The sequence below is a fragment of the Sphaerodactylus townsendi genome, linkage group LG02, assembly GCF_021028975.2.
Source record: "Sphaerodactylus townsendi isolate TG3544 linkage group LG02, MPM_Stown_v2.3, whole genome shotgun sequence".
NCBI classification, from domain to species: Eukaryota; Metazoa; Chordata; class Lepidosauria; order Squamata; family Sphaerodactylidae; genus Sphaerodactylus; species Sphaerodactylus townsendi.
This window is the reverse complement of record NC_059426.1, coordinates 20,157,691-20,184,288: the sequence shown is the minus strand read 5'-3', so window position 1 is coordinate 20,184,288 and position 26,598 is coordinate 20,157,691. Positions and strand designations below refer to the sequence as shown.

The following is a 26,598-nucleotide window of genomic DNA, read 5'->3' as shown; positions in this document are numbered from 1 at the left end:
CCCCCCCCCACCCCCCCCCCCCCCCACCCCCCCCCCCCCCCACCCCCCCCCCCCCCCACCCCCCCCCCCCCCCACCCCCCCCCCCCCCCACCCCCCCCCCCCCCCACCCCCCCCCCCCCCCACCCCCCCCCCCCCCCACCCCCCCCCCCCCCCACCCCCCCCCCCCCCCACCCCCCCCCCCCCCCACCCCCCCCCCCCCCCACCCCCCCCCCCCCCCACCCCCCCCCCCCCCCACCCCCCCCCCCCCCCACCCCCCCCCCCCCCCACCCCCCCCCCCCCCCACCCCCCCCCCCCCCCACCCCCCCCCCCCCCCACCCCCCCCCCCCCCCACCCCCCCCCCCCCCCACCCCCCCCCCCCCCCACCCCCCCCCCCCCCCACCCCCCCCCCCCCCCACCCCCCCCCCCCCCCACCCCCCCCCCCCCCCACCCCCCCCCCCCCCCACCCCCCCCCCCCCCCACCCCCCCCCCCCCCCACCCCCCCCCCCCCCCACCCCCCCCCCCCCCCACCCCCCCCCCCCCCCACCCCCCCCCCCCCCCACCCCCCCCCCCCCCCACCCCCCCCCCCCCCCACCCCCCCCCCCCCCCACCCCCCCCCCCCCCCACCCCCCCCCCCCCCCACCCCCCCCCCCCCCCACCCCCCCCCCCCCCCACCCCCCCCCCCCCCCACCCCCCCCCCCCCCCACCCCCCCCCCCCCCCACCCCCCCCCCCCCCCACCCCCCCCCCCCCCCACCCCCCCCCCCCCCCACCCCCCCCCCCCCCCACCCCCCCCCCCCCCCACCCCCCCCCCCCCCCACCCCCCCCCCCCCCCACCCCCCCCCCCCCCCACCCCCCCCCCCCCCCACCCCCCCCCCCCCCCACCCCCCCCCCCCCCCACCCCCCCCCCCCCCCACCCCCCCCCCCCCCCACCCCCCCCCCCCCCCACCCCCCCCCCCCCCCACCCCCCCCCCCCCCCACCCCCCCCCCCCCCCACCCCCCCCCCCCCCCACCCCCCCCCCCCCCCACCCCCCCCCCCCCCCACCCCCCCCCCCCCCCACCCCCCCCCCCCCCCACCCCCCCCCCCCCCCACCCCCCCCCCCCCCCACCCCCCCCCCCCCCCACCCCCCCCCCCCCCCACCCCCCCCCCCCCCCACCCCCCCCCCCCCCCACCCCCCCCCCCCCCCACCCCCCCCCCCCCCCACCCCCCCCCCCCCCCACCCCCCCCCCCCCCCACCCCCCCCCCCCCCCACCCCCCCCCCCCCCCACCCCCCCCCCCCCCCACCCCCCCCCCCCCCCACCCCCCCCCCCCCCCACCCCCCCCCCCCCCCACCCCCCCCCCCCCCCACCCCCCCCCCCCCCCACCCCCCCCCCCCCCCACCCCCCCCCCCCCCCACCCCCCCCCCCCCCCACCCCCCCCCCCCCCCACCCCCCCCCCCCCCCACCCCCCCCCCCCCCCACCCCCCCCCCCCCCCACCCCCCCCCCCCCCCACCCCCCCCCCCCCCCACCCCCCCCCCCCCCCACCCCCCCCCCCCCCCACCCCCCCCCCCCCCCACCCCCCCCCCCCCCCACCCCCCCCCCCCCCCACCCCCCCCCCCCCCCACCCCCCCCCCCCCCCACCCCCCCCCCCCCCCACCCCCCCCCCCCCCCACCCCCCCCCCCCCCCACCCCCCCCCCCCCCCACCCCCCCCCCCCCCCACCCCCCCCCCCCCCCACCCCCCCCCCCCCCCACCCCCCCCCCCCCCCACCCCCCCCCCCCCCCACCCCCCCCCCCCCCCACCCCCCCCCCCCCCCACCCCCCCCCCCCCCCACCCCCCCCCCCCCCCACCCCCCCCCCCCCCCACCCCCCCCCCCCCCCACCCCCCCCCCCCCCCACCCCCCCCCCCCCCCACCCCCCCCCCCCCCCACCCCCCCCCCCCCCCACCCCCCCCCCCCCCCACCCCCCCCCCCCCCCACCCCCCCCCCCCCCCACCCCCCCCCCCCCCCACCCCCCCCCCCCCCCACCCCCCCCCCCCCCCACCCCCCCCCCCCCCCACCCCCCCCCCCCCCCACCCCCCCCCCCCCCCACCCCCCCCCCCCCCCACCCCCCCCCCCCCCCACCCCCCCCCCCCCCCACCCCCCCCCCCCCCCACCCCCCCCCCCCCCCACCCCCCCCCCCCCCCACCCCCCCCCCCCCCCACCCCCCCCCCCCCCCACCCCCCCCCCCCCCCACCCCCCCCCCCCCCCACCCCCCCCCCCCCCCACCCCCCCCCCCCCCCACCCCCCCCCCCCCCCACCCCCCCCCCCCCCCACCCCCCCCCCCCCCCACCCCCCCCCCCCCCCACCCCCCCCCCCCCCCACCCCCCCCCCCCCCCACCCCCCCCCCCCCCCACCCCCCCCCCCCCCCACCCCCCCCCCCCCCCACCCCCCCCCCCCCCCACCCCCCCCCCCCCCCACCCCCCCCCCCCCCCACCCCCCCCCCCCCCCACCCCCCCCCCCCCCCACCCCCCCCCCCCCCCACCCCCCCCCCCCCCCACCCCCCCCCCCCCCCACCCCCCCCCCCCCCCACCCCCCCCCCCCCCCACCCCCCCCCCCCCCCACCCCCCCCCCCCCCCACCCCCCCCCCCCCCCACCCCCCCCCCCCCCCACCCCCCCCCCCCCCCACCCCCCCCCCCCCCCACCCCCCCCCCCCCCCACCCCCCCCCCCCCCCACCCCCCCCCCCCCCCACCCCCCCCCCCCCCCACCCCCCCCCCCCCCCACCCCCCCCCCCCCCCACCCCCCCCCCCCCCCACCCCCCCCCCCCCCCACCCCCCCCCCCCCCCACCCCCCCCCCCCCCCACCCCCCCCCCCCCCCACCCCCCCCCCCCCCCACCCCCCCCCCCCCCCACCCCCCCCCCCCCCCACCCCCCCCCCCCCCCACCCCCCCCCCCCCCCACCCCCCCCCCCCCCCACCCCCCCCCCCCCCCACCCCCCCCCCCCCCCACCCCCCCCCCCCCCCACCCCCCCCCCCCCCCACCCCCCCCCCCCCCCACCCCCCCCCCCCCCCACCCCCCCCCACCCCCACCCCCCCCCCCCCCCCCCCCCCCCCTCATGCCCCCCACCCCCCCCCCCCACTCCCCCCCCCCCTCCACCCCCCCCCCCCACCCCCCCCTCCCCCTCTCCCCCCCACCCCCCCCCCTCCCCACCCCCCCCCCCCCCCACCGCCCCCCCCCCCCCACCCCCCTCCCCCCCCACCCCCCCCCCCTCCCCCCACCCCCCTCCCCCCCCACCCCCCCCCCCCCCCCCCCCCCCCCCCCCCCCCCCCCCCCCCCCCCCCCCCCACCCACCCCCCCCCCACCCCCCCCCCCCCACCCCCGCCCCCCCCGCCCCCCCCACCCCCCCCCCCCCCGCCCCCCCCCCCCCCCCCCACCCCCCCCCCCCCCAGGACTACAATTCCCATCAGCCCCTGCCAGCATGGCCAATTGGCTATGCTGGCAGGGGCTGATGGGAATTGTAGTCCATGAACATTTGGAGTGCCATAGGTTCACCACCACTGTCCCAGACTGTCTGATGAAACTGCTGTGGGAAGCCATCACAGACGCACTTAATGGGGAACCTGTACAAAAGCCTTCTTAGCAGCTGCCCTCAACCTCTGCAACTGCCTACCCATAAGCTCAATGTAGGTCCCTTGCTTATGGGCCTTCTGGCCTCAGCCTATTTATTCCTGGGTGTTAATTCCACTGGCTGTATCTGTTGGGAGCTGCCTTGGGCATCTGTCCTTGGAAAGACATCAGGAAAAAAATGCTGAAATAAACTATGTAGAAAAACCACTCGGCACTGCTATGTTTGCAAACCATTTCTTCTGTTTGTATTTTTCATCCTAGATACCCACCCCCACCCCCCATAATATTGATGACGATTTAAGGATAATAATGATTCCATACCATCTGACAGAAGCACGCCATGGTTTGTGCCAAGTGCCACCTGCAATACTGTCTTTCCACTCCAGCCAGGGAGGCTTTCTGGTGCTGGACAGCAGCCGCCCGCCTGCCACGTATAGACCAGGCCCCTTTCTCTCATTCCTTCTTGCTCTGATGAGCTACGGAGGAAGCAAAAATAAATGCACACAGTTTAATTCTTACACACATGTGAGTTAACACTGATTTTTTTTCTCTTTCTCTCACACACAAACACACACCATTGGCACTCTATTGCTCACTCTCCATGGTTAATGCCCAGTAACCAATCACAACATGCAGTTGCAGGATTGTCCAAGCCTCTGCCTAACCCCACCACTGGTCAATGCAAATCTGGAAAGAACCCAGTGCGCCTTCTCCAGCATACTGAATACACAGCTAAGATTCAGAAGCTGGCGTAAATGGTGCCATAGCAAGAAGCTGATCTCACAAAAAGGGTCTGAAGAGAAGCAAAGTTCTCCGTTTCAACCAAGCACTAACAAACACATGGAAATTCTGTGCAGCCCCTGTACTCTGTACTCCAGTTCTAAAGAAGAAGTCACAGTTTGAACAATTCTACTTTAAACAGAGGCTGGATGGCCATCCGTCAGGGGTGCTTTGATTGTGTATTCCTGCATGGCAGGGGGTTGGACTTGATGGCCCTTATGATCTTTTCCAACTCTATGATGCCGCTGTATTATTGATAATTTACACTCTCTGTGCCTTGATACGATGAATAGCTTTAAAGGTACATATATAATATGTCATCAAATTTTCAATCCTTCCTAGCACTGGTTTCTTTTTTTTCCTGGAGTCTGCCTGCCCAGATTGAAATGAATGCAAGCAATGTTTCTCCTCTTGCAAGTTTTCTGGAGAAGCCTGAACAGGCCACAGTCGCACATATCTTGGTGACTTCCAGGTGTAACTATTGTTGTGGGAATGCCTTTGAAAAGTTCTTGGAAATGTCAGTGGATATGAAAGAAGCTGCAAGCAGGGATGTAGGTATAGATTTATGGCAGTAGTTCTCAACCTTCCTAATCCGCGACCCTTTAATACAGTTCCTCATGTTGTGGTGACCCCCAACCATAAAATTGGTATATATAAAATATAAAAAGACCGTTTTCTGATGGTCTTAGGTGACCCCAGTGAAAGGATCGTTCGACCCCCAAAGGGGTCCCGTCCTGACCCCCACATTGAGAACCGTGTTTTAATATGTACAGAGCCATAATCTATTTATTTCCAGTCATTTGTTAATTTTATTTGTGCTCTGCCTATATATCTTGTGTTCACCGCCCTGAGCCCTTCGGGGGTAGGGCGGTATACAAATAATAATAATAATAATAATAACAACCACCACCACCACCACCACCACCACCACCACCACCACCACTGATTTATAGGGTGTGATTGGGAGAGGGGTCATGACCCTACCCACCCATGGGGGTGTGGCCACACCTCCTCAAGCCCCGCCCCAGCCTCAGTGCTTATAAAAGCAGCTCTCCAAGACCAGAGATGGCAGACTCCGCTGCCCCGCCTGCCCACCCCCCCCCCCCACCAGCTAGGCTCCCAGCCAGCAGTCCCTTCTGCCTTCCCCTCTGGGCAGAGGCGTAGCTAGGGAAAATGGAGCCCCGTGCAAAATCTGAGTTTTGCATCCCGCCCTCTCAAGGGCGGCCGCTGTGATACTGGAATCCACCCTGAAACAGCATCACTTTCAATGTTTAAACTGCGGACCTCAGATTCTCCCTTTAAATCCATGCCAAAGGGGGTGGATTTAAAAGGAGAATCTGGGGAAATGTGGGGGGTGCCTGCTGTCAGGGGTGCAATTGTTAAGCTAGCAACACCAAACTTTCAGGGTATCTTTAGGAGACTCTCCTGATGATACCACCCAGGTTTGGTGAAGTTTGGTTCAGGGGATCCAGAGTTATGGATCCTCAAAGGTGTAGCCCCATCTCCTATTAGCTCCCATTGGAAACTCCCTTTGGGAGTCCATAACTTTGGACCCCCTGAATCAACCTCACCAAACTTGGGTGGTATCATCAGGAGGGTCTCCCAAAAAATCCCTGAAATTGTGGTGCTGCTAGCCTAAAAACTGTGCCCCCTGCACAGTTTCCCTATGTTCTTGGCTGCAAGGTTCCTAAACAGCTTTGCTGTCTTCCAGTCTGGTTCTGGGCCCCATTTAAATGCTAGTGTTGATCTTTAAAGCCCTACACCAGTGGTTCCCAAAGTGGGTGGTACTGCCCCCTGGGGATTACCTGGGGAGGGGCACTAAGAGGCAAGGGGTCAGAAGTGGGGTGATAGAGGTGGGCCCCTTCAATTTTTCATTTATTTTCAATAGATTAAGCTATGGAATCATTTTGGCAAATCTGGTGGAAACTATCAGATTTTTTTTCTGATGTTTCTCACTGGGTCGAATTCAACAGTTTTGTTGAATAAATTAAACTAAAAAGTTTTAATTGGATTTTGAATAGGTGTGCAATTGTCATATATTGAGAGGGATGATATATAAACCTAGTAAAATAGCTGTTACTGCTTTTAATTTAATTGTCATTATCTTCTTAAGTGTGTCATGCAAACCACTATTTTGAACCCTGCTTTTTACAGGATAGGGGGCGCCGGAGGTGTGTTTACAGAATGAAGGGGGTAGGAGTCCAAAAAAGTTTGGGAACCACTATCCTAATCTATGTATCGTAAGTATACCCCAAGGACGGGTTTTTCCAGCATGTGTGTTTAAAGTGCCATCAAGTCCCAGGTGACTCATGGTGACATTAGAGGATTTTCAGGACAAGAGACATTCAGATGTGTTCTGACATTGCCTGCCTCTGTCGACCAACCCTGGACTTCCTTGGTGGTCTCCCATCCAACTACTAACCAGGGCCCACCCTGACTAGTTTCTGATATTTAGATAAGATTGGGCTAGCCTGGGCCATCCCAGAAAAGACTTTCCAGGATAAATCTAATCAAATACTTAAGTTGTCTGAGAAGATCATACTCTGTGTTCCTCAGCTATCACAAGCTGGGCAGGTCATATATGAGATAACAATCCTGATAGTAGCAATAACAAAAACTTAGAGCTCTCTCTCCTCCATATGTCATGTTTTCGCTAGTCCCTTCAGTTTTATGAAGACTGATTACGATCATTTTGTTTCAGGTGGATTTACATTTAAGTCAATGTTGATTATTCATTTAAAACATTTTTATGCTGCCTTTCCACCCCATCAGGGTTTACAAGGTGAAACACACAAAGCAGTAAAACAATTAAAAACAACATTCAAATGATTAAATAATTTAAAAACCACATAAACAAGCAATACTAAAACCAGGGGACAGGGCCAATAACTTACTGGAAGTAAATCAAACAAAACAAAATGAAAGTCTTCACCTGCTAGTGAAGGGAGGCAGGCAAATCTTCCAGGGGAGGTAGTTCCAAAGTTTTGGTACCACAATGGACTAAGCCCTTTGTTGGGGTCTTCACCTAGCTAGCCTCAGATGGGTCGCCTCCTTCAAAGCAGGATCCCAAAATTACCAGAGTGAGTGGGTAGGTTCATATGGGAGAAGGTTGTCCATAAGGTATGCTGCTCCCAGTTAATACAGGGCTTCAAAGGTCAATACCAATAACCTTGAATTGAACCTCCGAGCAACCCATAAGCAAGCACAGATGGAACAAGGCTACAGTGATATGATCCCTATATCCACAGGAAAAGGTTGCTACCAAGCTACTAATTGGTTGTAGTTTTCTATATAACTACGACCCTTTGGTTGGATCTACACGTACAATATGTTAATGGATATCTATAAGCTCCTTATTAGTTTCAAACTGTGCCAAATGTATACAGATTCAACATTGTACAATCTTACCTTTTCTCCTTTGAGTCCATTAGTCAGTAAGAATACCCCATCACAATATCATTCCTCCGATAATGGAATGAGATAGTTTTAAACACCATCAAGTTGGAAACAAAACACAAATTCAGCAGCTGATGCTTCTGTGTTTCAAAATCACTGAAAAGTGCAAGGGAAAAAAGGTCATCCCAGATACCTAACTGAATGGACGTCTACACAACAGTGGAATGTGTAAAAATATCCCAGCTATTTTATAACAAACCAGCAAACAGAAGTAAGACTTACTCTGCCCACGGGTCCTGTGATAAGCCTCTACACTGTTAGAACAAAAGCCATTTGATACAGAATACACCTACAATACTGCCAGACGTTTCTAGCCAGCGTCATTCCAATTAAAGTTGCTGAAACAATCAGAAGAGTTAGGTTCCTTCAACGTTTTCTTCACTGAGAAAAACAGCATTGTTTCTGACCCTTCAGCTTCAGCAGAACAATACCGAGGGCTGGATCTTACAATCTATGAGTCTACCTGAGAAGTAGAAAATATGAACTGTAGAGAAGTCAAGACAGAGTCCGAGTTAGGGAGGGGACCGGGCTCAGTGGAAGATCCCCTGTTTGGCATGCAATTCAAACCCTGGTATTTCCAGTTGAAAAGGATCAAGTAGGTCAGTGATTCTCAACCTGGGGGTCGGGACCCCTTTGGGGGGGTCGAACGACCCTTTCACAGGGGTCGCCTAAGGCTCTGCATCCGTGTTCTCCATCTGTAAAATGGATAAATGTTAGGGTTGGGGGGTCACCACAACATGAGGAACTGTATTAAAGGGTTGCGGCATTAGGAAGGTTGAGAACCACTGAAGTAGGTGATGTGGAAGATCTCTGTCAGAGACTCTAAAGAGCCACTGCCAGTCTGAGGAGGCAATCCTGCCCTTGATGGACGCACGGTCTGATTCAGGGCAAGGCACCTTCATGTGACTTCAACACAACATAAACAAAAGAACTATACAAACTCCATCACTTTCTCATAAGCATTGCAGGAGGCTACACATCATCCCTAAAACACATGTGTAACCCTTTTAGTCATAAAGGCCCAGATTAGTGCCCACAGGAGTGTGGATGTCCCATTCAAAGCTGAAGACACTTCAACAAGTAATGTTTATTGAAAGGGGAAGGAAACAATAAGGTCAGACTGGAAGCTTTAACAAACAATATGAATAAACATTACAATAGCAGTCCCAAACTTAAGAGTAAGAAAAGAGAAGAAAGTCTTCTAAGTCACTTTCCCTCACAGTCACTGAGAAGCCATTTTTTCCCTCACAGTCTCCAAGAAACCAGGCCTGGTTTGTATCCTTCCCAAGACAGCAGGGATGCTATGGCTCATTTAGAGCTGTCTGAATTTGCTAATATTCCATCCACATCCTCATATCTTGACCTCACCCAATCTATATGGTCTGCTTTCAGATGCATTTGGTGTTTGCAGAACACCACCCATGCTTGTGACTCTGTTTCTCCTAGATAAACTCACATCCGGTACCATAAGCAGCCATGCAGAAATATCACAACAGATGGTGCAGTGGACATGCACCATCGACATGCACAACTGCGTGCACTGGCATTTTCAGCAATACTGCATGGATTTGGAGGCATGCTTCTTGGAACACACTCTACTTCACTGGACAAAAACAATTCTGCTGCAAACAGCCATTGGTGAAACAAACCTTACCCTTCCCATTTCTCACACTTTTGGGAAGATTCAACTGGCGACTGTCAGGAAATGTTCAGGATTTGATTCTCAGTCTAAGTAATTTTAGTTGTGTTTACAAGAACACTGAGAACATCTGACTATAAGAACTAAGAGGGAGATCAGTGGTCAATTTTATGCTTGTTGCTTTCTGGCAAAATACATAGCAATGCATGTTGAAGAACAACTGGCCATTCAAATTAATTTACCTCAATAACACGCTCCCTTTAGGCTAACTTTTTAATTTTATATCCTAAAATGTAACAACACAATGGATTGTTATGCTACATCCTGAATCATTAAAACTGTACTATATATAGGCAAACCTTTCTTCCTAAGGGGAAAAATACTCAGAGCAGAAGTAGACCATGTTTAATCAGGCTGCTGATAACAAATTAACATGTTGTGAGGAATTCAGTCAACGTAGATTCATTAAAAAAAACTATTCTAAACATCTACAAGTCTCATTAGCTTTCAGCATTAATCCCTAAAAATTGTACTTTTCACAAAATACCTTATTATAGTGCCATTAACGCATTCAGAAGGCCCAGGTAGTTGTCTCTATACACGGGGTTAGATCCAACAGTTCATCAGATCTTGCTTGCACACCCCCCACCCACCCACCAAAAAGTGGATTCCTGGGGTCAAAAGATATACATGAACTCTAACCTCTTCATGCTGCGCTTGTAAAAGAGCAAGGAGGGGTCAATTTTGCCCCCTTGTTCCATACAGCGCACTGACCCATGGAGCTATTAGCCTACACAACCCTCTTATCAACATTATTGATATCAGAAAGGTCTGCAGAACTGGGGGGAGGGAAAAGATATGATCCTTACATTGACAGTTTGCTACATCCACAGGCTACCATCCTGCACAGACAAAATTCGCTTAAACCTTTGTAGATTACATATCCTATTATATAACCCCCCCATGCTCATTTTCCAGAATTAAAGCAAAAAAATCATATCTTTGTTGGTGTGTTTTTCATATGGCAGGTTTTTTTTTCCTACAGTGCAATTTTCCCAATCCCATTTTATCACATAACTCCTAGGAGATCACTTTCCAGACTACTACTGACAGCAACCCAGGTGTGTTAAAATGAGATCTATATGTGTTTCAAACTTCTTTTTAAAAAATCAGATTCATAACTGATGGAAAGAAAATAGTATGGAGCCAACTTGCTACTTAACAGCACTTTCTATGACTATTTCAGTCCCAACGCTGTTCATGGGCCAGCTTGCTCCTTTTACTCTCTTCCTAAGATGATCGGCACAACAAAACAGCCTCCTCCTGGGTCTTTAAACCATTTTTCCTATTAATTCATTCACTTGTGGAAAGACTCTCCAAGGGACCGAAAAGACAACCTTGCCTACACTTATTGGGAGTGAGTCTCACTGAACTTAGTGGCACTTAAGATTGGAGTTTGATTGCCTAGGGACCGGGGGACTGGCTGTGGTTCAGAGCAGAACTTCGATGTACTTAGCTGTGAGAGATAGGTGAGTGGGGAACAGACAAGAAAGACTGAAAGTCTGTGGCTGGTTGAGGTAACAGCTAACAGCCCCAAGCAAACATAAGCTATGTATAGCTGAAGGAAGGGTAAATTCTTTCTAATGATGTGAAGACAGGACTGGATTGCTATATTACTACTTCAAATAAACACTATTTCAAATATTTATTCAAAAGAGCCTCTTATTATTTTCATTTATATTCCACATTTCCCACTGGGATGTAAAGCTAAAATGGTCTTGTTTTGGGATAGGTATTTGAATTTTAGAAAGCTTCTAGGGTATTCTTTTGCTGTAATTCATCCAAATATTCAAATACAACAATTGGATGTATGCTGCTCAGAGGCATATCGGGGGGGGGGGGGGGAATGGCACCCGGGGACATACCCAATAATGGGTTTAAATTACGGGCAGAAAGATTCTGACTGGATAGTAGGAAAAGTTTTTATAGTAAGTCGTTCAGTGGTGAAATCAGCTGCCTAGAGCAGGAATGGCCAACCTATGGCACTCCAGATGTTCATGGACTACAATTCCCATCAGCCCCTGCCAAAATGGCCAATTGGATGATGGGAATTGCAGTCCATGAACATCTGGAGTTCCATAGGTTGGCCACCCCTGGACTAGGGAGATGGTGAGCTCCACCCCACTGGCAGTCTTCGATCAGCAGCGCTTTAGGCTGATCCTGCATTGAGCAGGGGGTTGGTCTGTATGGCCATTCTCAACTGCAAAACTGATCCAAAAATTATTCTTTCAAAAATGAAACCTTCATCTGGTTGTAAATATTAAGATTAAACTAGCAAACAAGACTTTATGTAGAAAACCATGATTTAAATCAAGTCTGACAGACTAGGGACTTAAATCAAATCTGCTATGTGTTTCATTGAGGCGGGAAAGGTCAAAATGCGCTATGGGACATATGACTATTGACAGAAGGCCAATCAGAAACCTAATTTCAAATCCCAAGTCCCTTTGGTCATTCTGAATATCAGACTGCATGACAGCAACATTGGGTTTAACAGCCCTGTGGTTGTCCTGTAAGAACTTTGTTCAGAATGATTCCGTTACTTTAGCAAAATGCATAGAAGTTTATTCACAGGCTGCCTTTCAACTAAAATAAGGTCCCCAAGGCAAGTTTACAAACTAGTCAATATGATGCATCAATAAAAATCATTTCAAAACATCATATATCAAACAATCTGCAGCAGAGCCAACAGTTCACTTTCCACCCCGAGGCAAAAGCAATCCAACACAAAAGTCCCTCCAGAAGCCACTGGGGAAACAGCTCCTCCCTCAGTTCCTGTGGGATCGAGAGGGGTCATAAGCTGGAAGCAGCAGCCAAAGAAAGTCCTCCCACCATCCTGGAAAAACTAGCTTGTTTTCTCAACACTTTTTGAAGTAACACCAGCAATTCTTTGCCACTGCAGACAAGACTATTGCTCCAGCTGTACTTAAGGGACAATGCATGTGCTGTGTGCTAATCATGGACACCTGCTACCTCAGTGGCCTTCAGTGGTTCATGAGCCACTTGTGGCTGTTCTAAGCACTGTTCCCCTGCCTCTTGTGGCACCTGCCTCATGTTTCAGGTAGCCAGGCAGGAACTTTACCTGGCAGGCCTTGTAACTGGCAGGGTGGTTCCCACCTTGCAACAGCAGCTGCCAGAAGAATGGGTAAGCTGTGAGTATCCCTGAGATGGACCTTAGGCCTGAGGTAGAAGTAAAATGTAGATCTTTTGATTGATGGTAACTGTAAATGTAGCTCTCCATAGAATGAGTACCTCTCTAAGCCAGATGGCACCATTATGTCACCCTGTTCAGTTATGCCTTTTTAAATTCTGATTTTGTTTTTGCCACTTTCCCTTCAAACACATTTTTCCTTTGGAAACCGTGTTCAGTGGTAGGCTATTGGGCCACATACTTCTGCAAAATATATTTGTAATGGACTAACCCCTCAGCAATAAGGCTGGGAGGTGGAGATAGCACCCATTCTTGCTTCAGTCAGTAAAACAGCACATAGTCTCTCTGGAAAAACAAGTTCAATTTAGAAAGCCGCAGCTGACAAAAAGGATTCTAAACCTACTTGCTGGTACTTTGCCAGAGTCTGTGCTTGGGCTAATGGAGAAAAGGCACCTACAGAACTCTGTCGAATACATTTGACTGATGTAGATTTGCCTGAAGAAAAATGTCTTGTCCCTTTAAGAGAAGGTTACATTGTGGAAACAGGGCAGCTGAAGTGCTTCATGAGAAAGAGACAAATAGCATCACCCTTAAATAACATCAGTCCCCTATTAAAGGGGCAGGACATGTTTTTTTCTCCAGGAAGTTAGTTAGCAATCTTAGGCAACAGGTAACATGCAATTACTACCTTGTTTTGACCCACAGCTGCAGGTGTAGCCGTAACTGGCACTGCCGGTACTACAAACAAGCAGCTAAAGACCTTTTTAAACCAACCGGCACAGCTCAGAGAACATTCATATTTGCACACACGCAGATATGAGTTCAGTACCACCTCAGACATTTTCAGGGTATAAGCTTTCAGTCAAAGCTCCGTGGTATGTGGCACTCAAAAGTGCATACTTGGAAAATCTTGTTGGTCTCTTGTTGTTGCTACTGGTCTCAAATCTGACTGTTCCACTGCAGACCAAAACGGCTACCCTCTGAAACACCTATACTATAGGTATAGGCACATACACATATGCTTCATATGCTTATTTTCAGTCTGGGAAGCCTCTTCTCCAGCTTGTCCTAAAAATTAAGGAGTGGTGAAAAGAAGCAACAGTTTATGGGGCATGGGTGTCCTCCTCCCTCTTCAAAACGAGTCAAATGACAAAAGGCTCACAAGATAGGCATTTTTGCTTCAGTTCAGAAGAAAACAAGGTGAGGCGGGTGACTGCATGGAAAATTATACACATATAATGTCGCATATACGTATAATGTCGCATTATTGACCTGGTATAAAGCGGGGTAAAAATATTTTTGAATATGCTTTTAAATGACAGCTGAGGGCAGCAATGACGTCATGCAGGAAAAGCTGTTCCAATTACGACCCCCCCATAGAAGCACGTGACTTAAGTTTCACTCCCCCGCTGGGGTTCCCTACTGGCTCCCCTAGACCGCGCGGGCGGGGAGGAGTGGGCAGGAGAGAAGGTGATTGGCAGTTGGAACTCTGACCATTCGAAAGCCCGCGCTCCCCCCGTCTCACCCCCAGCCCCGTCTCACCTACAGCCGCGCGCCGTCGTTTTAACCGCCAAGATCCTCGCCGGCTTCTAGGGACGCTCAAATCAGCTGATTCACGTAAAGAGGAGGGGGAAGGCGGGGCCTGCTGGAGTGAGGGGGAGGAGCTACACCGCCAGGCTGTGAAGGGGCGGAGGGGGGATAGGGCGTATGGAGCGAGCAGACGGGGCCTGAAGTGGGACAAGTTACTGTAAAAGGCGTTGTGAAAAAATAACTCGGGGAGAGCGGCAATATCTTTACAGTAGCTTTTCTGTCGCTGTCAGCCATGGATTGTTGCTCCTTGTTGTGTGAAGTGAAAAGTCGAAGAAGGCTTGTGATGCTTTGAAAAGGTTTTCTTGCATCCCCTGCACTTTGAAACACTAGGATCATAAATGTTCCAAGTGTTCATATTCCATATATGCTGTATGTATAAGGAAAAACACTGGACCACAGTGAAGGGTAATATAGCATTTGGAGAAGAGCAGAAAATAAATGGACTCATTTATTTTACAGGGTGGTAAAATAAAATATCATAAATAAAACCTTTTAATTCTGGTCTCTATACCAGCACCTTAAATGATAAAAAATCAGTGTATATAAGCTTCCTGCTTTCCTCCCTCCAATCCTATCACATCATATTTAGCACATCTAAAAAGCTGGTATAAGCAAAGAACAAAGGACAGAAAAGCTCAAGAGGAACTGGAAGGTAGGAATACAAAAGATAACAGAAGAAGAAATGTGAACAAGAATGAGGACCAAATGAAGAAAGCAACTTGAAAAGATCATGTAAAGTCAGGAAGCTAGGTAACAATGGAAAAAAACATCCATGGGTACCATGAGACCAAGTTGGGGATTGCTGGTCTTTGAGAACTCATGAGGACCTGAATGAGGCCTTGTAATAAGCTTCTTTCTGTATTTATTTGGACGAATTTGAAACATGGGAATACGGAATAAAAAGCTATTCTTGAGTCATGGGAATTTGGGCAGAGACCTCATGCAAGTCATATGAGCATTCATGCATTCCTAGTCTTCTCTGGCAAAGTGCAAGGAAACAGTCATAAGAGGGAGGGGAAAGATCCAGCAGTCAGAGGGCAGAAGAACATGGGAGAAGTTCTCTGTGGAAAAGCTTTCAACCCTTGGTGCAAACATTGCTGCGAAGAGACTGAAGACTCAACACAGCAAGACACAGTGCAACCTAAGGAAGTGGAGTCTTCTTGGAAGGTGTGTAATACTCCAGCCAGACACCAGAATCTGATGTTCTTTTGGGATAAAAGCCAAATTCTCTATGAAAGATACGGAGATTTCCAGATCGGAGTCTCAGTAGCAATATTAGTTTTAAAAAACTAGAAATGTTGAGGAAAGTAAGGAATGGCTAGAACTTTCTACTCTCAAACCAGCTTTATGACCTGGCTCCGCTGGAGGTTTACACAAGTCCTCTTGGACGGCTTTCATTGATCCCATGGGCAACCCATCCAATTGCAGGATTGGTTTATTCCTAACATTGCTGACATGTGTTTGATTCTTAAGGCTATACTGAAGATTTGGGCTTGGTTAGGGTACTGCAAAAATGATCACAGCATTTAATAAATATAGAGCTATAGTCAATTGCCACTATAGCCATTGCCACTGAATTCTGGAATAAATGAAACGTATTATTTCTGGATGGTAGTTGGTGTTAGTGGGGCCTCTGAAGGAAGGGGGCTTTCATACACTAACAGACCAGTTTTAAATCAATTTTTGTGGCCTCTCCATGTCATTTAAGTTTGCCTGATGATGGGGTAGAGTGGTGTGGGAGTTAGTCCTCTAAAATTTACAGTCTAACTCACTACTGTTCTGACTTGGACTCTAGATGAGTAGGATCAGGGTCCTACCTGTCCAGTTGTTTGGAATACTTTTCATTTTATCAATTGGAGGATGCTGACAGGATCCTTGCAGGTGTGAGGCCTGTCACCTGTACTTGTGACCTTTGCTGGTTACTTGAATTTCCAGAAGCAGGGCTAGCAACTCCAGGTTGTGAAATTCTTGGAGATCCGAGGTGGAGTCTGCGAAGAGTGGGTTTTGTAGAGGGAAGGAACCTTAATGGGGTATAATGGCATAGTGTCTACCCTCCAAAGTAGATGTTGCAGTTATGGGAGGTCTCTTATCTAGGGGCTGATTGTCTTGGTCTGAGAGGCAGTTAATGCTTTCTTGAGGGGGTGAGTATTTGCCCCAACTTTAAAATAGGTTGTAGTGTATCCACTTCTAAAGAAGCCAGCCCTAGACCCAGGAGATCTCAGTAATTGTTAACCAGTTTTAGATGTTCCATTCTTGAGCAAGGTGGTTGAACAGATGGTGACTGGACAACTTCAACCTTTCTTGGATGAGGTGAATTGTTTAGATCTATTCCAGTCTGGTTTCAGGCCTTGCTAAGGGTTTATTATTATTATTATTATTATTATTATTATTATTATTATTATTATTATTATTATTATTATTATTATTATTTTATTAGATTTTTATACCCCCCTATCCCCGAAGGGCTCTGGTCATCCTTGTAGATCACTTGTGCTGGGAGATAGGCAGAGGGAATTCAACTATGTTGACTCTCCTGGAACACTCAACAAGCTTCCAGTACCACTGATCATAGATCCTTCTTTCCAGCCTCGGATTGGGAAGGGACCATTATGCAGTGTTTTCAGTCCTACCAGAAGGGGACAATTCAGAAGATAGTACTGGAGGACTGCAGTTCAACAGCTTGACCTTGGGCCTGTAGGGTCCTGCAAGATTCCATATTGTCCCCTATGCTCTTCAACATCTACAAGAGACTACTGGGAGAAGCCTTCGGGAGATTTGGGCTGCATTTTTGGTCATAGATGGATGACACTCAGCTCTGTCTTGCTCTTCCAGCTGATCCCAAGGAGACTGTAGAAAGCCGGAACCAGTACAGGGAGACAGTAATAAATTTGAGTTTAAATCTGACAAGATAGGGATATAGCAGTAGATATTGTTACTCTAAAACTGGTTGCCTTTTCACTCTGCCAGTTAGCAGAGCCAAGGAGAATATCACAGTCTGAGAATTCTTCAGAGCCGCCATGGTTCCATACACTCCAGATTAAAAAGAGGAGAAGCATAAAGCTACGCCGTTTCAGTGCCCCGTCCCAGGAGCAAGATTTTGCTGAGAGATTCCAGTGGGTGAGTGAACAGTACATAGAATGAGTCTTCATTCTGTTGTCATTTCTGAATCCGAATGAGTATCTGAGCCAATTCCAAAGGCTTGGAGCACAGCAGTGAATTAGAATTATATAATATGAATCAAAGCATTTAATAACCATCAGTGCCAAGGTGATATGATGGAGAAAAAGCCAAAATACTGTGTGAAAAGTTATCATATATATAAATGTAAATTACAATGTGACATTCAGTACTGAGAAATTGCAAGGTTATGTGGTAAACGTGGAGGTGATTTTACTTCTGTAAGTGACATAGAGCTAACAAGGTTGTAGGTCTCTGGGCAGCCACTGCAAAGCAGTGAAGCTGCTACCTCTGACATAGCAGAATAGGGATAGGAAGGTATGACGCTCCAAGAAAGTCAATTAGTGTGGCACTTCGGCATAAAACCTTCCATTTGACACTCCATGAAAGACAGGCAGTGGTTAGAGTTTCTATCTCTGGGCTGGGAAATTCCTGGATATTTGGAGTCTGGGAAGGATGGGGTTTGAGGCGGTGAGAGACCTCCGTGTATAGTCCCATAGAATCCACTCTCCAAAGCCGCCATTTTCTTGAGGGAAACTGATCTCTGTAGTCTGCAGATCGGTTCTAATTCTAGGAGCTCTCCTACCCCTGGTTACCCTAGTAGCGGTAAAGAGAGGATGGAGGTTGGTATGTGAAACCCCTGACACAAAAAGGAATAGGTCAGAATGGATAAAAAGGATTACAATTTGACATTCATGGAACAGATTGTTATACTCCTGATGTTTTTTCTCTAGATATCTCCCATTCTCAGTTAAAGTGCTGAGCTGTCTTTTCAAGAGCAGAACTACTGTAGAAAGTATTGTACAGGGCCAGGAAAAAAAAGTGCCAAGCAGACTTACTGTGGAAGTGGAAGATGTTTGGCCCAAGAAGGCAGGGTTGATGAGGAGAAGCTCTTGCAAGTACATTAGCAGCATCCCATCCCCTAAGATTGAATGAGGGGCAAGGGAGAGCAGAAAAATCTGGGAGGCAGCCCACAGTAGAAGCAGCTGCTGCCTCAGCCAAACTTTGGACCTGGTGTGGATGGAAGAACAGAGGTCGGCTGGAGGATACAAGTGCTTTACACTTCCCTGCCGCCAGAGTGGTAACTCAGTTTCCTGAAGAACATGACAGTGTTAGGAGTGGTGGATATGCCATTCTGGGTAGGATGAGGGAGAGGTCTTTAGACCTGGGATTTGCAAACTTCTCCCTTGAAGAGGAGAACATCCTCACCCCTCCCATAACTCAGAACTAACATGGTCCTCCTTTCAGGACAACAGGACCATCATTCTCTATCTCTCAAGCTTTGAAGTGACCGTGACTGACTTCTTGTACATGAGATATTTGCTCAGAAAACACCCAGAGTCTTCCTTGGTCTCTCCCACATGGTCCTCCTGTTTTCCACACAATTCCTCTGGGGAACTGGTTCATGGGGACCATCTCCACACAATCACCTTGCTTTATAATACTCTTCTGGTTGCAGTTCTGCTGGGAAAAACAGAATGATTCTCTTGATTTTTTTCCCCTCTGGATATTCACCCATTAGTAATTAAAATGCTGAAGGCGTTCTCCAATGGATAGGGGGGAAATGCTGGACAGATTTGCTACTGTGAAAATGGAAGATTTTTGACCTACAAAGGCAGGGTTGGTGAGGAGAAACTCTTGCAAGTATGTCACCATCTCCTAAAATTAAATGAAGGGCAGGAGACAGCAGAAAGATCTGAGAGAGAGCCCTATAAACAGAAGGAACTGCTGCCTCAACCAGACCCTGGATCTGGCATGGATGGACATAAAGAAGACAAGTACTATGCACACTCCCCGCCCTGCTGCTTGGCGAGCTGGTTAACTGGTTTTCCTGACCAGCATAGTGGCAGCAGTAGTGTGGGTACGCCACTCTGGGTAGATGGCTTTAGACATGGGTTTTGCAGACCTCTCCCTTGGAGAGGAGAACATCCTCACACCCTCCTCTCATGTCAACCCAGAATTAAGGCGGTGCTCCTTCAAGATCAACAGGACCATCATCCTCTGACTAACTCTGAAGCTTTGGAGTGGCCTTGTCTGACTTCTTCAACTTAAGACACTTGCTCAGAAAACACCCAGAGTCTTCCTTGGTCTCTCTCACATAACTCTCCTGCTTTCCACACAGTTCCTTTGGCAATCTTGTTCGTGAGGACCATCTCCTCGCGATCTCCTTGCTTTATAGTACTCTTTTGTCACTTGCAGACGTGTTGTTTTCCCTGGCTTGGGTGCTGGTAGGAAGTGGGGTTTTTTTTATATCACTTAACAATTTAAATGCCCCTGAAAGCCCTCTGCTGGCAACAGGGAATGGCATTCACAAGGTGCTGGGGTAGGGAAAATGGGGCAAAAGCAGCCGTATGCAAACCCTGTGGTTGTTGTGCCGTAGCAAAAGCCCTGGCTGTAAGGGAGAAGCCGCAAAATCTGTCCGCTTGTAGGAAATTGTTGGTGTAAAAATATAAAGTAGTTAGCAAAGTAAATAATCACAGACGCTGCTAGTTAGTTTAAAATAGAAAGGAAGGGTAACATGGTAGAAAACAATAAAATAGTCCTCTCTAATCTGAGCTACATTCTGCTACTACATTGTGAGAAGATGTGACTCCAACTCACTGACAACAAAGAAATTTACAACGTTCTCTCAAGTGTGTTGAAAGATATTGTCTATGGCGATATATTGATTAGCCAATGACAATCAATGGATCATTTCATGAAGTCAGGTAGCTGGTTACTCGACACCCCATTGGCTATGTTAATCCAGCTAATGTTTACTAACAAATAGCATCATTAATGCTTTCATGACTGAAGAGTTGACACTTGCACATACCAACAAAAACACACCATCACATTTCAGGTCTTGGGTTATAAACACATGAGAAACGTGAGATACAATCCAATCCAATTACTGTTCCTTTGACCAGTGTCAGGAGCAGGAGCACACAGTCAGGTAAAACAAAGCAGGCAGGTGGCACTTTAAATATGCTGTTCTTTGACCAACGCCAAATATTTGGCCTCTTGTATAGTAACTCAAGTTTTCTGTGTCTCTTAATGGTCAAGACATTTTCTCTGTTGAAGCAGCGGATTTACTCGGAGTAGACCACCTTGTAGGACGCAATGTAGACAAGAACTGACAGACACACAGTCACCAGTACAGTTCTATTTATTGCTATCTACTGACAAAGTGCTTTGCCAGACCACAGGTGTTTTCAGGCACACATCACACTGCTGTCTGTGCTAACTATATACAAAAGTGGTACCAATCAGGTGCCCTCACCTGATCAAGTTTGCACATGGTACAAGCTGTGCACTCGGTACTAACCTGCACACGGCACCTGTTAGAAGGAGGGTCCAGCTGTCATTTAGATTTTGCTCATCTAAACATTCACAAATGTTCTGACACCCCTTCCAAAATCGGTATGACAGTATGTACATTATTGACAACATTGACAGACACATTTAGCTGTGTCGCAGAAGGAATCTGTGGAATCATAGCCAGCTCCAAGTAATGGGATAATCAGCTTTGATCTTAAATCTGAAAATACAGGACAATCTAAAATTATATGGTAAATTAGAATCTATTCGATCTCAACCACTAATTTGTCAGAGAACGGTATAACTTGCTATCTTCCTATTAAAACTGCAGACAGCAATAGCCAACCATGTTAACATAAATGCCCTTTTGTTCCTAGGTACTGTCAGCAGAAAGAAAATATCTTGGGACTTTAATTGGAAGGAGAATGCCAATAGTAAAAGTAGAACATTCTCTATTGGTCATGTGTATATAATCTAAATCCTTAAAACAACATTTTTTTTCAAATTGTCCAATTGCTTCAAAAAAGAAAGAAAGGAAAAACAGCAAAAGAAGAAAAAACTTAAGAAGAATATACAAAAAGACAAAAATATAATAACAATGGTGGTGGATCTAGACATAAATTTCTATAAATGGTTTTCAAATATCTAAAAGTAAACCAACGCGCAGTTGACACCTAGGTGCCCTCCATTCAAATATTGCTAGAGTTCTAAGGTTCTCACATTTTCCCAAAGTGGGCTTTCATCTTTCCAGCACTGTAATATAAGTCTTTTCGCTGTAGTAAAGCCACAGAGGGTCCATTTTCATTCATCATTTTTAAAGGACATAAAAAGGGGAAAAAAATAAAAATTGCTCAGTTCCTGTTTGCCCAGGGTAGCCATCATTTCATTTGTTTTATTTAAATATAATAATTTACTCTCCATCATCTTGTCCCAGTTGGTTTTGTAAGGATCACTTCTAACTAGGCTCAAAAGGCCTATTTTTATTAGCTTAAAAAAATTATATTTAAATTAAATTTTCTCTGCCACGCTTTAGCCTCCAAAGACATTTTCCTAGGTCTGCACACAAAACAATACTTTTGAGGCCCCCAGAACACATCTGAAAAAGTTTAACAAGGAGTGGTCAATATTTTCTGTTCATTAACCCATCCTCCTGCCTACATTAAGTGTCCAGAAGCCTTAGCACAGAAGGTCCAAGTTGCACTTTGACCATATTGCTCTCCTGCAGAACAAAAAAGCAATCTTGTAATGGGTCTACAGTTAGTGACTGCTCTCCTTACCAAACTCAGATGGATGTTCCAGGAAAGATTGAATGTTCCTCCCTCCCAGATAGCTAAGCTGCCCAACTTGGTCAAAACTATGATGAGCCACTGGCCATTTGTACGTTCTGTTCTTTCATTTCTTATTTAAAAAGAGAACTTCAGATTTTGAGTAATTAAGAACCAGGCTTTCTTTGGAGTAATAATCTAAGAAGGAACGTCTTTGCATTTCCTCTATCAATGTTGCAAGCAGTGCTGTATCATAAGCATATAATAGTGCTAGTGACTTAAAGAAGGCGAAGTCTGGTGAGTGGAAATTGTTGCAGGTCTGGAAGGTGTACAAACCATTAATATGAATATTAAATAGCAGTGATGCAAGGAGGCAGCCTTGCTTTACACCCTGATTTAAAATGATTTGGTTTGACTGTTGACTAGAGGGGCTACAGTTCTGTTGAGCAAAAGGAAAGTCAGAGAGCTGGTGGATCAAAAATCATAACCTATCCACAGAAGTGTGAGCGCCAGCATGGTGTAATGGTTAAAGTGTTGGAATGAGGTCTGGGAAATCCTGGTTCGAATCCCTACTTCTGGTTATTTGCTGGGTGATTTTGGATGAGTCGCACTCTCTCCTCCTCCCTGGCAAGTACTTGTATGGGAGGATACCAGAGGTGCGTGAAGCAGAGGCAAGTAATGGCAATTTCTCTTGCTGTAAGTCAGCTATGACTTGACAGCCAAAAAAAAAAAAAAGAAATCCATAGAAGTATTCCTCAATTTATCCCAGAGCCTCTTTCTAGACAGTGAGTCAAAAGCATTCTTGATGTTCATGAATACAACCACCAGTGTGCCCTCTTTAAAGTCAGTATACATACTTCTCAATCAAAAACTGGACCGTGTAATAATGATTACCAGACGAGTATCCTTCCTGGATGTGAGATACAAGAAAGAAAGGGGGTCCATTTCACCTTTCATTTTGGAAATGAATGAATGAATACTGAAATATTTTTTAATCTGGTGAATATTATCTGCTTGTCCAGTTTTGCTGGTAAAATTAAACTGATTCAGTTACAAGTTTCCATTTATTTATTTTGCATTCTTAGATAATAGCACTTTCTTTCGTGGAAATGATCTCTAATAAAAGTGGGACTAAATTGATACTTTTCTCTCTGACCCGTATAAGCAAAGAAGGCCTCTCGCATTTGGAAATGCCACATCCTACTTGAATCTTGAGAAGCTGAATGAAGGTTCTCACTGTACTGTATACAAGGGGATCAGCAGGTGAGTGGTTTTTTACAGGAAACAGCTGTACAATTTGAGAGTATAATGATTATTTCATGTGTCGGGAAGTAATTGACCATAACTAACTGCAGACTGAGTTACAGATTATTAAGGAGAGACAGCATGATGTAGTGGTTACAGTCTCTAATATCTGGGAGACTGAGGTTCAAATATCCATTCTGCCATGTAAGCTCACTGGGTCATCTTGGGCAGAGGCGTAGCTACCACAGGGGCCGGGAGTGGTGGTGGTGCACGTTGCACTGGGTGCGCACCGGGGGGGGGGGGCACGCAAAAAATTCAGGTCAGTTTGTGGATTTTTTGTATTTTTAAGTGTTTTTTTCAGTTTTTGGCCTGCAGGGGGTGCAGTTTTTAGTCTAGCAGCACCAACATTTCAGGGATTTTTTGGGAGACTCCCCTGATGATATCACCCAGGTTTGGTGAGGTTTGGTACAGGGGGTCCAAAGTTATGGACTCCCAAAGCAAGTGCCCCATCCCCCATTGTTTCCAATGGAAGCTAATAGGAGATGGGGCTACCCCTTTGAGGGTCTATAACTTTGGACCTCCAGAACCAAACTTCACCAAACCTGGGTGACATCATCAGGAGAGTCTCCTTCAAAGGAAACTACCTCTGAAAGTTTCCAGTGCTGCTAGCTCTAACCATTGCACTTTTGACAGCAGGTGGCACCCCCCACATTTCCCCACATTCTCATTTTCAATCCACCCCCTTCAGCATGGATTTAAAAGGAGAATCTGAGGTCCCCAGTTTAAACAGTGAAAGTGATGCTGTTTCAGGGTGGGGGATAATCCACCCCCAAACAGCATCACTTTAACTGTTGTTTTAACTGGGGATCACAGATTCTCCCTTTAAGGTGGGTTTAAAAGGAGAATCTGGGCTCCCTAGTTTAAACACCATTGAAAGTGATGCTGTTTGGGGGTGGATTCCAGGATCATAGCTGCCGCCCGTGGGGGGCACAAAACTCAGATTTTGCACCAGGCTCCATTTTCCCTAGCTACGCCTCTGATCTTGGGCCAGCCCCACTTTATCACCCTAACCTACAGGGTTGTTCGTGGTCCTTTCCGCACAAATCTCCTAAAACGTTTGTCAAATGTTTTCAATATCCCCCTTTTATTTGCACCCACCCCCTCAAAACGATTCCTGCCACCATCACATGATTTCCCCCTTTTTAAAAATAGTTCTGTGTTGAATTGATGCTTCAATGCTTTACGATCTCGTGCTGCATTCTATACTCCTCGTATACTTGATACTCCAAATATTGCCCCCCCCCACACACAAAAAAGAGCAGAGAAATGCTGCAAATAAACAGACAAGGTGGGACGGAGTGAGCTCAGAAAGTGGTGCCGAGGAGGAAGTTCAGGGAAGCAGAGAAGTGTGGGAAACATATGGGTGCTGTGTGGTTTCCGGGCTGTATGGCCGTGTTCTAGCAGCATTCTCTCCTGACGTTTCGCCTGCATCTGTGGCTGGCATCTTCAGAGGAAGATGCCAGCCACAGATGCAGGCGAAACGTCAGGAGAGAATGCTGCTAGAACACGGCCATACAGCCTGGAAACCACACAGCACCCAAGTGATTCCGGCCGTGAAAGCCTTCGACAATACACTGTGGGAAACATAGTCAATAGATCGCACCGCAACTGTAGACGTTTTCAAAACATTTCAACCAGAGAATCAATTTAGAAGAGGATCCATTTAAAATGAATTCATTTAAAATGTTGAGGCTGGAAAAAGGTTTGGTGGTAAAAACAATGCAGATTTACATGAAGCAGATTTACACAATGCAGATTTACATGCCTCAAAACGTTTTAAATTAATTGTGCAGAAAAGCCCACTGTGAGGATAAAAAGGAGGCAGGGGAATGATGTAAACTGCTTCGGGTTCCCATTGGGGATGAAAGGGAGGCTGTAAGTGAAGTAAATAAATGATGTCTTCGTGGCAGCCATGAGGACTTTGGATCATGCCTACACTGAGTGATGCATGCCGTTGTCATCTGTCTCATTAGGATATATGGACAGCTGGTAGCTTTAAAGGTCATCCGACTGAAGACTGAGGAAGGAGTGCCTTTTACAACCATAAGAGAAGGTAAGAAGCAGAAAGTGAATCCAGGGCTTAATCTGCGCCAGGGCTTCATTTTACAAATCCGTCTTAGTACTGGGTAGAGAGGCTAGCCTCTTAGTGGGGCCTGAAGATCTACTGGAATCACAACTGATCTCAACACAACCAAGATCAGTTCCCCTGGAGAAGATGCCTGATTTGGAGGATGGAGAAGTTGGCTGATTTGGTGCCATTATATCCTGCCCCGCCCCCAGGCTCCACCCCCAAATCTCCAGGTGTTTCCAAACACTGAGTTGGCAATCCATGTGCTAAGCCTGGATCTCACAACAAGGGATGTAAAAGTAAACAGCTCCTGGGAATGTAGAGGGTACCCTTTCCTTCCTCTCTTTTTCTGTGTTGTTAGAAATTCAGCACTCATACTAATTAAGCGTCAGGCCCCTTCTGCATGCAGAATAATGCACTTTCAGTCCACTTTCACAACTGTTTGCAAGTTGATTTTGCTATTCTGCACAGCTGCAAAGTGCATTGAAAGTGGATTGAAAGTGCATTATTCTGCATGCGCAGAAGGGGCCTTGGAGCCTGCGTGATGAAGTGGTTAAGGAGGGAGACTAGGACCTGGGAAACCCAGGTCAGATCCCTACCTGTGCCATGGAGGCTTGCTGGGTGACTTTGGGCCAGTCGCACGCTCTCAGCCCTGACCCTGGCTCATATCTGGATGGGAGTGCTCCAAGGGCTACAAGGGGTGTGTCGAGAAGGCAGGCAATGGCCAACCATCTCCGAACGTCTCTTGCCTTGAAAAGCCTACAGGGTCAACGTAAGTCAGCTGTGGATTGATGGCAAAACAAAAACAAATCAAAATATGCACACTGCTTTAAATGCTAACTTTTACAATTAATTTTTTATCCTTGGCTTTGGCAAAACGATACATTTATACAGTAGTTTCAGACGATGGATCTATGGGGAAGCCTGAGCAGAAGTTATTTGCAGAGGTCACATTTGCTAATATGCTAAAAAAATTAAATACAATGCCAACTACCTTAATTTCCTAGCCTGGAGTTCAGACTCTAGATCAGTGGTGGCGAACCTATGGCACGGGTGCCAGAGGTGGCACTCAGAGCCCTCTCTGTGGGCACGCACAGAGTCCCCCCCACCCTCCCTCGCACATCTAGATTGGCCTGAGCCGCTGGGCTCGATTATTAGCATTAAACCTAAAACTAGTTTTGGGGAAGCAGTGTAGATAACTCTGATAAGTGTTGTTAAACCCCACTGATTTTCATGCAAAGAACTAAAGC

The 26,598-nt window shown here is 49.7% G+C and overlaps 1 protein-coding gene and 1 long non-coding RNA gene across 2 annotated transcripts in view; one reads left to right on the top strand and one right to left on the bottom strand.

Annotated features, from left to right (window-relative positions):
* Positions 1 to 3,882: 3,882 nt before the first annotated feature.
* Positions 3,883 to 14,305, bottom strand: LOC125427006. Its single transcript, XR_007243621.1, has 3 exons — positions 14,186 to 14,305; positions 7,746 to 7,889; positions 3,883 to 4,033 (listed from the first exon to the last, which is right to left on the bottom strand). It is a non-coding gene; the product is annotated as an uncharacterized LOC125427006 (long non-coding RNA).
* A 975-nt stretch (positions 14,306 to 15,280) lies between these two features.
* Positions 15,281 to 26,598, top strand: part of CDK15 (cyclin dependent kinase 15) — a 67,700-nt gene continuing 56,382 nt past the window's right edge. Inside the window, exons 1-4 of the mRNA XM_048484457.1 lie at positions 15,281 to 15,400; positions 17,201 to 17,350; positions 23,141 to 23,238; positions 25,254 to 25,333. Of these exons, the coding sequence (XP_048340414.1) occupies positions 15,281 to 15,400; positions 17,201 to 17,350; positions 23,141 to 23,238; positions 25,254 to 25,333 (448 nt within the window). The remainder of the gene's footprint in view (positions 15,401 to 17,200; positions 17,351 to 23,140; positions 23,239 to 25,253; positions 25,334 to 26,598) is intronic.